The sequence below is a fragment of the Tyto alba genome, unplaced genomic scaffold (assembly GCF_018691265.1).
Source record: "Tyto alba isolate M040663 unplaced genomic scaffold, T.alba_DEE_v4.0 Super-Scaffold_33, whole genome shotgun sequence".
In the NCBI taxonomy this organism is placed as follows: Eukaryota; Metazoa; Chordata; class Aves; order Strigiformes; family Tytonidae; genus Tyto; species Tyto alba.
Genome location: NW_024881308.1, coordinates 4,839,917 through 4,852,644, shown reverse-complemented (window position 1 = coordinate 4,852,644; position 12,728 = coordinate 4,839,917). Strand labels below are relative to the sequence as shown.

At 47.4% G+C, this 12,728-nt stretch overlaps 1 protein-coding gene across 1 annotated transcript in view; it reads right to left on the bottom strand.

Moving 5' to 3' along the window:
- The window catches only part of LOC122154178 (protein phosphatase 1 regulatory inhibitor subunit 16B-like), a 60,514-nt gene that overhangs the window by 29,945 nt on the left and 17,841 nt on the right, over window positions 1–12,728 (bottom strand). The window contains exon 2 of the mRNA XM_042801194.1: window positions 11,420–11,822. Coding sequence (XP_042657128.1) covers window positions 11,420–11,666 — 247 coding nt within the window. The 5' untranslated portion in view covers window positions 11,667–11,822. The remainder of the gene's footprint in view (window positions 1–11,419; window positions 11,823–12,728) is intronic.

Genomic DNA, 12,728 nt, shown 5'->3' with positions numbered 1-12,728 from the left:
CTGCCCAAGGGAACCACTCCTCCCCACAGCAAAGAGGCAAGATGTTTCCACTGCTGCTGGGAACTCCTGGTGCTGATCAGAGCAATTCCCAAGGGGGAAAAAAGGCCATGTCAGTATATTTTAATACCATGGGGCAGGAGTGCCTAACTGGGTGGTCTTTACACCAGGATCCAACAGAAAGGAGCTGAGCATTTTTCAGATGGACTCGGTATTCTTAAGGAGCAGAAATACATTAGGTGACAAACCAAACTGACTTCGGTGGAAGTTAAAATATCTAAATATCTTTAAAGATCTGTGCCAAAACGCTCAGGGTTTCACAAGAAGCCCTCAGTTCATGGTAGCAGAATGTGCTCGTGTTGAGGAAGGCTGAATAAGCAACATGTTTCTGGAAGCTTTCAAACCCAAGAGAACGATCAAGAAAAGCCAGATGGTCAGACCTCTGTCTTGTCACCCTTGCACTGCTCTGGGCACAGATCTTCCACCTCTAGCTGCAATTCAAGCTGTCAGTCCAACTTCACAGGAGGAAGTCAGTCAACAAATATTGCCATTCAGCTAGAAGGCAAGTCTTTGAATGTAAGTGAACCAGGAAATATTTCCTGTTCTCTTTTTTCCCCTCAGGATAACTGGACAGAGCAACACTGCAAACATTCCCGTTACTAAACACATGGAAAATCTCAGAGCACTGAGTGATACAGTGCAATGCTGTCCCAAAACTTGAACCGACACTCCAGATTTAGTGGTGACCAGTACTCAAATGACAATTTTCCTTACTCTAAAGAGCACTGGAAAATTGCCACATAGAGTAATTTGGGTCAGGAAAAGCAGCAGCTTGCTCATAGCTTTTCACAATTGCATGACTGAAGTTATGGAAGAATAAATTTACTGTGAAAGCATACAGGGAATCCTGCTTAGATGCCCTTTAAGATGAAATTTTAAACTCACTGGCCCTTCTAATAAAAGCAAAATGGACTTCCAGCATCAGTGCATGACCCGCTGTCACCTACCAACCCAGACACCTGTTTTGGCACAGCATCCAGCAGCAGGTTGGAAGCTGACTGGTTACAGCCTAGATTGGAGCTTCTTATCACATGCAGGACTTGCATCATTGTTTTGACAGCATTGACTTTAGGAAGAAAGAAAACCCTGTGATCAACTGCCTGACAGCCAGGAGGATGTTACTGCAGATCCACGGGGACTGTCCTCCTTCGCTGGAGCTCTGGTTCTTTCTCATGCTTGCTATTTCAGGCTAACAAACCAAAATTTTAATTAAAAGAAGAGTCCCATTTAAGTTCCTGAGAAGCCCTGCTCTAGCCTTGCTAATTAAAGACAAACTGACATGATCTGAAGTGAAAAAATAAACCAGGTCTGAAAAGTTTGAGAGTCATGGAAAGAGTCTGAGCTCTTAAGTGGGTTGAAACTCACTCTCCATGGGAGTGCTGCGTGTCATCCAGGCCCATGTTTCTCAGTTAGGACCTGGTTGGTCTCTGTAGAGCTGACAGACTCTCCAGAAGGTTAATCACAGCACCCCAGTTTGAAACTCGCCTGTCTCCTCTGACAACACAGAATTGAACCCAACATTGGTAGACAGATGCTGAAAGTGCTCTTTTCTCCACGTCCTTAACACGAGTGAAATGCCTGTCCTTTACTGCAGGGTCATTGCTCCTCTCCAACTCCAAGAGGCTGAGAACTCGTATGGATTTCCAGGTCACTTCCTTGTCCCAAACCGTTGGACATATCGTAACGTCCTGCAGCAATGAAGCCTTGGTGCAGCAGAGCCGCTCCATTCCTGTGCAAAGACTTCATGGTTTTAATTCAGTAATATTCTTCTGGTAAAATTTTGCTTTGATTGAAATAGACGGTTTTGACACAGAGAATCCTTCAGATTGGATAGTTTGAAAGACTTTGAATACACCAAGCCATCGTGTCTCACTCCTGTCATTTCAACCGGAACAGTGCAAGTATCTGCACTTGATCTCCAACCTTTGCTGCTCTGAATCAGACCAGAGTGGAAATACTTTGAAGGTGCCAGAATCTCCCCCACCCACTCAAAACATGGATGTTTCCATGTGTAACACAGGACAAAATACAAGCTGTGTGCAGATAACTCTTCCTACTGCGGAAACCATCAGCTGCCAACCGAGTTAAAATAGGGCTGGTGCAGCCTATGAGAACAGTACGAGAGTGATTTTCAGGTTCATTCCTGCTCTAGTCTCCCTTTTTAGAGGTGAACACTATAGGAGTAACCCTTGGGGGGGGGGGGGGGAAATGTTTCTTTTTTGTTTGGTGGGTCTTGGGTGTTCCGTTTTGGGGTTTTTTTGCTCATTAGTTTGTTTTTTTAACTAATAGGGTTTTGCTTGTCAGCCTAAGTAAAAGCACACAAAAATAAACGAGACTTTGAAAGTTTCCCATTGCTATTCAGAGCTTGGTGGTCTTACACTCAAAGCAGGGACCACTCCTCTGTGCTCCTTTGAAGGCAAAGCCAGGCAGAGCAGACGAGACCACCAGGAAAAGGGGAACTGAAATCTAGCTTGAAATCCTTGGCCAAACTGACAGATGATGAAAACTAATAGAAAATGCATATGGAGCGTGAGAAACACAACAGAGCAACTAAGCCAGTTTCCTACATGAATAACATTTACAGCCAGTCTACCTCACACTATATCTAGGGAATCCAGAGGCCAAATTCAGCAATAAACAGTTGCAAATTTCAGGGACCTCAGTGGAAACTGCATCCGCTTGCTAGTAGCTGCACATGGGCTCTTGTTCCCCGAATTAAAAGGAGTGCAGGGTGCTTGATTGCATCTTGGCTCTTGATTACAAAGGCATCAACAGACAGAATTAAACAGTTTGCTTCCTGGCCTATTTAGCACCCTTTGGGTGATGGGTTAGAGGGTAGGCAAGGTTTAGGAGATGTTTGTAATAGTTGTGCCAGAATCTGATTTTTTTTTTTCCTTAAATTTTTTGTCAAGACATTTGCAGCAGGTGATAAGGTTTCCTAAAGCTCTGGCCAGGCTCCAGAGGAAAAAAAAAAAAAGCAGTGAAAGTATATGTAAAAGCAGCTCTGCACTAGGTTATAAGGCACCGCCTAAACCAGCTGCCATAGCAACTGCTATTAAAGAAAGAATTAGAGCATTCTTCACGGAAGTAGGAAAACTTGCAGTCAATAAGCGTAAGGATGGGATGCAAAGCAAAATGAAAGAGGATAAACATAAGCAAGTAGGAAAAATATGCAGAACTGAATGAGAAGCAGGGCCCCTTACACAGGTATATATGCTCTTGTGTTGTGGAGATGCCTATAAATACACTAAGACACCTAACTCCAACCTCATTAGCAAGCATTTTAGATATAGTTGATCCTGTCTTGGGGCAGGAGGTGGATTACATGACCTCCTGAGGCCCTCTCAACCTCTATTTTCCATGATTCTAGGAGGAAGAAATCTACACCAGCTGAGCTGAGCTGGCCCGAATCCAAAAAGGCAGGAATTTAAATCTGGAAAAAAAAATAGATTTAATCCACTTTTAAAGTTCTCCTTGATCAGGAGAAGGGGCAGAAAGCAGAGCCTGAATCTACAGCTTACAGCCAAGTTCTTCCTGTCAGAAACTATATCCAAGTACTCTGTTTTCAACTGCATCAGGGTAAAGCAGCCACGTCAGCTTTAGCCCTGCAAGAAGACTTCACCTCCAAAAATATTAATTTCCTCATCAATATTCATTTGCAAAGAAGAGTTAGATACTTGGCTGCAGAACTGTGCTTTTGGTTGTGGGTTGTTTTGGTTGGGTTTTTTGACAAAATACACTTGAAAACAGAATGATGCTGCAAAACACCAGGTACCAGCAAGCTCTCGGGAACGATTATGCTCATGTCTTACATCCCTTTGGCAGAATTGGATTAGCCTTGGCTATCGGAGGTCACGGCCAAGGTGGGAAGACAGATGATAGTTCACTCCAGCTTGCTGCTGTTTATTACGCAGAAGATACCAGAGGTCCCCCACTGAGCTGCTATTTACACTCTCTGGTTTCTCATTATTGGAGTGGGACAAAACACACAGTTAATCGGAGCATAGGAAACAGCACACACCTGGAAGGCAGCCAGGCAGGCAAGAAACACATTGCCTGCAAGAAACCCCATGTCATAGCCCCGAGGAGCTGCCCAGGCAGTACTGTCAGCCCTTCCACGCCGTTATCCCACCGAGCAGGCAGCCAGGTGTGCTGCTTTCGGAGCTGGAGCCGACCTAAATCCAGAGCCATCGCTGCACTGCCATGCCTTGGTCCCCCTCGTGCGGGTGGCAGGCAGCGATCCCCCAGGGAAATCACAAGGACAACCAAGCTGGGAAGTTACTGACTAGGAAGAGTCACCGATATATCAGCAAGTATTATCAGGCTCAGATTGGGAAATTCTGGCTTCAACATTTGGCAGCCTGTAGATAGCAGAAAATAATCTACAGGCTGCCTCCATGTCATTGGAAGCAGAGTGGCCAGGTCAGGGAAGGGAAAGGTTAAACGCCAGCAATTTAGCACTTGGTTGTATGCACAAACATCCCCAGGCACCTGGTTGAATTAAGGTACCATCAATAATCTGCCTTCAGCTGACAAGAGCCCTGACGTCCCTGGCGAAGGCGGCCGTAGCGCCCGGAGCTCTCCCTGCTGTGATTTGGCCGGGCAGGGTTTGCAGAGCAGATGGTGACCTTACATATCCTACCTACTGCACCTTGCATGCACAACCCAAAGAGTTTCAGCCTTTACTCCCCATTGCCCAGATCTCATTTTGAAAGGGAATACTCAACTCTCACAGTTGCATTAAGAAACAACCATCAACAACACTAATAAAGCAAAGAAATGCCTAGTTTGTGTTTAGGGGTACATGCAACCAAGGAGACACTGGTTCCAAATTTCCCCTCCAAAACACATTGCAGCCAAATTTTAGAAGCCAATTAAGTGAATTAAGCCACTTCTAGAAAGAAACAAAATCTGGGATTGGCAACAGTCATTGGCCAAACCGTTTAATTTAAAACACCCTGAATCCAAACAGACTGTCCTTACAGGAGGGACAAGTAGTTCAAATCCAGTGTTTATTCATTATCTTTTAATATTATTTGTAAGATACATAAGAAATATTTTCAGTGGTATCAGAAATGGTGGAAGCTGGCACACGAGTAAAAGCCAGAAACTGAAATAATGTGAAACCAATCCGTTTCCATCACGCAAGCTGAGAATGCACGCTCTGCTAAAACATGGGGCAAGCAGAAAGATGTGCCCGCGGAGGTGGGGGTGAGCAGCTGGGCCTGCAAGAGGTTGAGAGGGGGTATGGGTATGTTTAAATTTTGAACAAAAAAATTCCAGCCATGATCCCTACGTCACCATTTATCATCAAGGACAGTCAGAGCACATTTGCGTGCGCGTTTTCAGTACTTGTTTTAGTCAAAAAAAGCAATTGTTCACTGCGTGGGGCACAGGAAAGAGACTGCTTGTGCTGTTTGCCTTGCTGTGCATCAAGAAACTCAAACGATGCAGAATTTCTGGTCTGTAAGTATGGAAAGAGTCTGTTTCCCAACTCGCACATCTTGGAACAGTGAGCAGTGATGTGCAGTGCATGCAAGAGCCAGCGCCCCAAGAACAGACACCCCCATCCTTCTAAAAGGGATTAAAAGGAGGCTTGACCCACTGAAACCAAAGCTCTTCTACAACAGCTGGTGTCATATTTTATAAAACACATTCTGAAGTTAAGGAAACATCTCATTTTGTTATTTAAAAATTTTTTTAAAGTATTTCTGATCAAACTTTTTTGTTTGAAGAAAGGGTTTGGTACACAATATTTGACTCCAGATTCGGAGAGGGAGAGGGACTCATCCCAGAAAAACCTGAGATGGACTTTCAACGTTAATTTCCAAACAGAAAAGTTGGCATTGCAAGCTGTTATGGAAATCATTTTCCCACTTGATTGAAATTCCAGGAAGACAGAAAAAAATAAAAGATTATTTACTTGTTATGACAACAGAGAAAGTTGCATATTCAATATTGCTTGTGCTCCCAGATGCCATCTAGTTAGATGCCATATGCAAGCCACCCCCCATTGGCATCACATCCAGATTTCATGAAAAAGCCAAGTGAAATGTGGCCAAATATGTGAATCTGCTTTTGGAAGACATACCAACCACCATTAACAAAATTAACAAAGTCCATCACTGCCAAGGGCTCCTACACACAGCTTCCCAAAGAGGACGGGTTTCATTTCCACACCTATAGAGTTTAAAACTCAAGAAATGTCTTTTTTATTGAACAGAAACTTTCAATTTCTGACTCAAGTCATTCCCCAAATACCCAGATAAACACTTCAGACTGCTGGCAATAAAAGAGATTTTTTTATTTTTTTTTTTTTCCCAGAGCCCTTCAAAGGGCACGAAACACAGGAGAAAAATCGTCTCAGACAGATAAACGCACTTGCTCATAGACGTGGACACAGGAACTCCATGCAAAAAGCTTCAGGAGACTAATAATGTGGGTGGAAAATTAAGGCACCTCATAAAAGGTTTTTTGTAACAAGGGAACAGTTCACATCAACTCGGAAAGGTTAAAGCAAGCAATTTATAGACACTAATTAGGGCCTCTTTTTAAAGTGCCTTTGCAAATGACAAGGTTGGTTTTATTCCAGAAAGGTGCAAAGGGAGCGCAGTAGGAGCTGCCTGGGGATGGCTCCCGAAAGGGTTTGTCACACTTGTCATTGCCGCACATTTACAGGAGATTTAAGGGTCGTCATCGAGGGAAACGTGGGGGATGTATTTATACAAGCAAGCTGCGCAATACTTATACCCTCCTCAGGGGAATCGCCTCCACGCCGGCGCTCGACCCAGTGAGCCCCACACTTGCGCCCGCTGCCCTGCTAATGGGAACCGCTTTCCCGGCTGCCAAGCCCAAGGTCATCAATCCTGAGTCTTCATTCACTTTCTGGCTCACCAGCCATAAGGATCTGCATGGTTAAACTTCTGCAGAAATGCTGTTTTATGCAGCACCCCGGCTCTGACGAGGTTTTTCTTGCAGGATGAAGTGCCAGAAGGTGGGAGCTGCAGGACTTTGCAGCGATGCTTCCCGGAGCCACGGCCGGGGGGGCAGCGGGTACCTGTGGGGAGGCAGCTCTCATCTCACAGCAGGAGAAACCAGGGCACCTCCAGCGTTGCTGGAAGGTGAGTCGGCCCTTTGAGGGCTTTATTTCTGCGTTGGTTCACTGAAGGGAACACAGCTCACACCCCAGCCAACACAAACCCCTCCAGCTTCTGTCGTACAGGTGGGAGCTCCCGCAGCCAACGTGCCGGGAGTGCAAAGGAACTTCCAGGCAGCAAGTGCCGCATGTCTGTACAGGCAACCACTTTACCCATCTCTGGGATCTTTTTTTGATTTACAGACACCAGCTCCTCTCCGCGTGCTCTGGGACTGCTTTTATAGGAGCTCAGCAATGTAGAAAGACCTGGACACGACAACTCTGCAGCAGCCGGGGCTGCATTCAGGGACCAGCCTCTTCCCCATGGTTTCAGTCCATCACCTTGCAGGATGGCCTCAAAGGGCCACAGCCTTCAGCAGCCCTCACAATTTCTTTGCAATTAGTACAGTAGCTTATGAAGCATTATTTTATCACATTATAAAGCAACTCTCCTTCGCAGCCGTTACAACAGCCCAGAGGTTGTATACAACACTGCTGCTGCCCGTAAGCTCCATATGGGCTGAGTGTCCTACCCTTTGCACTGTCCCCCTGCCACCAGCTCAGATCGTGCCTACAGCTGGGTGACCGCTTGAATGTACTTCCATTTACAACAGTGATTGTGCATGATGCCCCTCCACAGCATGCCCTTCCCAGCTCCTCCGCAGGGGAGAGTGGAGCGGGTCCAGTGTGGCAACTGGGAGTGCCTTGCTCTCACCTCGGAGCTCACCCACGAACTGCCTGTAGATGTTTCAGCTTTCCAAACCAAAGGTCCCAGCCAGCATGCTGCAGCCCAAGGGGATCGCTGCCCTCAGCCTGGGGTTGCTGCCCATCACCTACTTCTCCCCAGCGTGACTGTCTGCTCACATCTGCCACCGGCGTGTTTGCGGTGCGCTCCCTGCCCTGGCTCTGTCAGCAGAGATCCGAAGGAGCTTTAAATAGCAGCTTGTTTGTTAAACCTGGGATGCTTTGACAGATCTGTCGCAGAAGATGCAAGGACCACGCGGGCACGAGCTGTCACCCCTTTGCAGCTCCTGCCCATGCCAGGGCTGGCGGTCCCTAGGAGCCCTTGCCTTCAGCCCTGTTTTGCCACCACACTGAGATACAACTACTCTGCAACATGCCTGGTCACCTGTGGACTCATCAGCTGCAGACAAACCTGGATTTCATACACGGGAAAGAAGTCCTCTTCATCAAGGCTGTCATGTTTGCAGAGCAGAGAGGTCACAAGTTAGGTGGGAAGCCGGGGTGGCTCTGCCAGGCGGCCGCGCCATCGATGGCAGAAGGAAACAGGGATGAGCAAAGGTGCTGCAGATACCCATGGGGTATCGGGCACATGGGAGCCAAGCAAAATGAACACTGCTCTTTCAGCTACACCTGGGCAAGGCGCAGGCAAAGGACAGGGAAGTCAGCACGTCCAGGTCTTCAGGGACAAGGGGCTGCTCCCTAAAGAGCAGGGCAGGGTTTTGCCCCCACCAACTCCATCCTACAGGGCTCAACCCCCCGCCTCGATCAGAAGGTTACACCACAGCACAAGACACCTTCCTGATAAAGAGCTAACTCACCACCCAAGTCCGCTTTCTTTCTCCAGATTTCATTGCACAGTGCCTACTACCATCCCCTCTCCCACTTCAGAAGTGAGAATGTTAAAATAAATACAGAAATACAGAGAAGTAACAAAGAATGGAAATGGCACACCTGCTCAGAGGTAGCTTGGAGGTGACGCGTGCCAGCTGCACCCACAGCTCTCTAACCTACCTCACACTAACTTCTCAACTTCTTAATCAATTATATTTCACCTCCCCCTCCACCTCCCCCATGGAAATAAAAGGTGATTCATACAAGGTGATTCATACATCAAAATAATCACCCGGGACCTCCAAAAGCCCAGGAATTCTGTCACTTTGGCTTAGGGCACTTGATAAGGAATTTTCCCAGTTTGGCATCTAGATTTGACTGTCCCCACCTCCCATTTATACTGGTCCCACAGCACAGAGGGGGCAGAGCAGGGACAGAACCTGCCCACACACTATTTTTAGGACTTCAATTAATTGACCACAAAACAAATAGAATTTTAAAACTAGAGGCATCTGAAAAATCCAGCTACACAGGGGAAGCACCTGTGGCAACAGGGATATTGCCCCTGCCCTCTCCAGTGGGTGGAGAGGTTGATTTTCCACTGAGCAAGGAAGTGCCTTTATCACATTTGGTGTAACCAGCATCACATCGGAAAGACCGACTGATGGTTAAAGACCACTACCTGGGCTCGCCTACAGAAAGAGGTCAACATGATTATAGCACCAAAAGAGACCTGCAGCAATGGATTTTCCCTTACAGGAGGGAAAGAGTGAAGCTGTGAGCTGAAAGCTCAACTCCTGCATCCCCAACAGCAAAGTATCCACATCCACACGTGGTGCAAGACCATCATCCACAGGACCTCTGACACCATTGACACAGTATGTCAATGCCACTGCCTGAACACTCGCCAGCCCTCCCTGCTCACTGCCATCAGGGTGCACAACTACCCTCCGCCAGTGCCATGTTTGCAAACACCTCCACCATTTGTGCATCTCTCACAAAATAAGAAGGTATTTGTAAGGCCATGAAGAAGCTTTCCTCCTTCCAAACTTCCCAGATCCAAAGACAGAAAGTGCAGAAAGCAAAATTACAAGGTTGGACCTCTTGCAGGCCTGTTGGCCGTATCACACCCTCCAGCCCAAGCACTGAGCACAGGCACCGTCACTGCACAAAGAGGAGGAGGATGAAACGCTTGTTATTCACCCCAGCACCGTGTCCTGTCACTTACAGGTGGGCAGCTGGGTACAAAACCCAAAGCCATACCCTGAAAAGTATCTTCCAGCGCAGGCAGAGGTGATACAGTCATAAATCTGTCATCCCAGGCAATGCCAACAGACACAATTTCACAGTAGGGCTCTAGCTGGCTTCACCATTGGGGCTCTCCTATAAGACTACAACAGCTCAGAGTGAGAAACACAGGTTCACTGAAGCAAAGAGCTGGAAGCAACTGTTAAACCTTTAAAGCAAGAAAGAAACAAATAAAAGCCTGCAGTTTCCAGGGCATTATCACATGTCTGCTCTCCCAGAGAGAAGCTACAAACGCACACAAAACCAGAGACACATAGCAGGGCTTGGCAAACGCTCGTAACACACCCCCCAGGCAGGCACCACTGCCCACCACCAACATGCTCCATTTCCCAACAAGTCCAAAAGCACACACACAAGGACAAGTTACAGTGCCCAAAAGGCCTTCTCGGAAACAGGGACACGACCTTGGAGAGATTCCTCACAAGACAAGACGAGATCCTTGCCTTTCACCCACACACCAGGCAAGTGTATACTGTTTATTGCAAAAGATGCTGGAAACTAGCAGAGATGCAAACTCAACTGGCCAGGTTTCCCAAGTATCACCCTTGCCTCTGTCATGCCAAGGGATCAGGAAGATCACACCAATTTTTCTACCTGGCAGAGCAGCAACCCCAAAGGCTGCTCCAGATCTTCACCAATAAATGTTTTTACTTCTCTGCAGAGAAGTAAGCTCTGGCTCCCCAGAGCTTACATGTTTTCCCCGTGCTGTGCTGAGGCTAATGGGGATTGACTTTCAGACTTCTTTTTTTTCCTCCCTTCAGATTTTGAAGCAAAAGCAAAGCACTTTGATCCACTTTGAAATGGTGCAATTAAACAAATTTATGAACAATTTTCAGTTCTTTTCTATAGGAAGCATTAAGCAAACCCATGCTTTTCAGTATTTTGAATAGGGAAAAAATTCATATATTCATGTAGCCCTCAATCTATCCTCCCAAGGAGGGAAGATGAAGAGATTTACACTGACATGTAAATCCCTGTGACAGACTTCTGTAAAACCACTAAGAGGCACACCCAGAAGGCAAAGAAGTTTTTCACACCTTCTGTAAGTAGAAAGTGTGAAAAGGAAAGAGATGACAGCCGCCTCCCTCTCCCTAAATCTCAGTCATAACTCCTGCCCTATCCTGGCATTTGTGCACCCACTTCCGATGTCAATCTAGGTAATGCTGGTGCCACACACAGTGCTTTGAGGACCCCGGTTATACCAGAGATGGCAACACTCTAGAGACCAACACCACATCAAGGGTAGTCCAGTTCATGGATGTCAACACCGATGTCTCTGCACACCACAGCGCTACACGGACCTCACAAAGCAGCCAGAGAAATTGCCAGATACAAGCGCCATACCTTCCTCCAAGTCGTTCCTCAGAGAAGCCTCCAGCAGAGCGACGCTGGCTTCAAAAGACACTTTCTTTCTGTTAACAGCATTTCTCTTCTTTTCATGCTTCCTCTTCTTATGCTGCATCTCCTTCTCATACTGTGCCCATTTCTTCAGCTGCTGAGCCCTCCGCTTCTGGGCTGCCCGCAGCCTCTCCAGCGTGGGCACCTTATCCAGCAGCTGCAGCTCCGTCAGGAGGTCCACGTGGGCATCCATCGCTTCTGCCGAGAGAGAGGGGGTGAAGGATGTCCCAGCGGGAAACGACGTCCCACCGCAGGTCCTCTGGGTCGCAGCTGCCTGCTGCTATACCAGCATCTTGAGGCCGAGCTGGGAAGGGCCCATCGCAGTGTCTGATGAGAAGATGGTGGAAAGCTGAAAGGAGGAGGAAAGTGTGAGGGATCAATCTCATCATCCCGTACAGACAAGCAACGAAGACCAGCCCATTGGAAAACGTGACCGGCAACACCTACCATCTCAAAAGGCAGCTCACTTCATTGCACTTTAATTGCTTGCTTGTTCTCACTGGCCTTTGTGATTCTGCCCTTCACTCACTCCAAACACCCAAGCAAAACCATCTTGATTAAGCAGTAAGTTTAGTGTGCAATTCATTCATGTCCATAGTTCAAGGTAGCCCTCTCAGGAGCAGAAGTCTTGATAAGCAAAGACTTTATATAATTGATATCATGAGCACAGTATTTGATATAATTCCTCAGACAACTCAGGAGCAGTTCAAGTACTGAGACACATCCTTCCCTTCAGCTGGCCCCTTGCGGTGTAACCATCATCCCTCGTTGCAGGTGCCCCCTGGACGGTGCCAGGACTGCGCTGCACCGACGCACACCAGCACCCACCTCCCTGAAGCGTTTCAGTCTGAGCAGCAGAACACAGGGCAGAGGAGACCGAGACCGCAGTGGCAGAGCCCAGGGCAGCCACAGACACCAGACAAGGTCGTCCCAGCATAAATAACCCAGAAGCCAGAGACTAGAAATGCGTGGGGGTACCCGTCCAGCACCCCGAGACCTGGTAGGTTTTCTCAGAGGAGCTCTACCCACCAGAAGCACCATCTGCGCTCTTCTACTTCATCCATCAGCCCCTTCTCACCCCAGCCCTAGCCAAGGGCAGACAGAGAGGACATGGCTCCCAGGGAGGTATTATAAACACTCAATTGCCTCAGCTACTTAAAAACACGGGGGGTTGTGTTGCTTTCTCTCTTTCTTCAGGTTTTCTTCTTCACTACACATCATCTCATTCTGGTTTTGCTGTATGGGCTCCACAAGC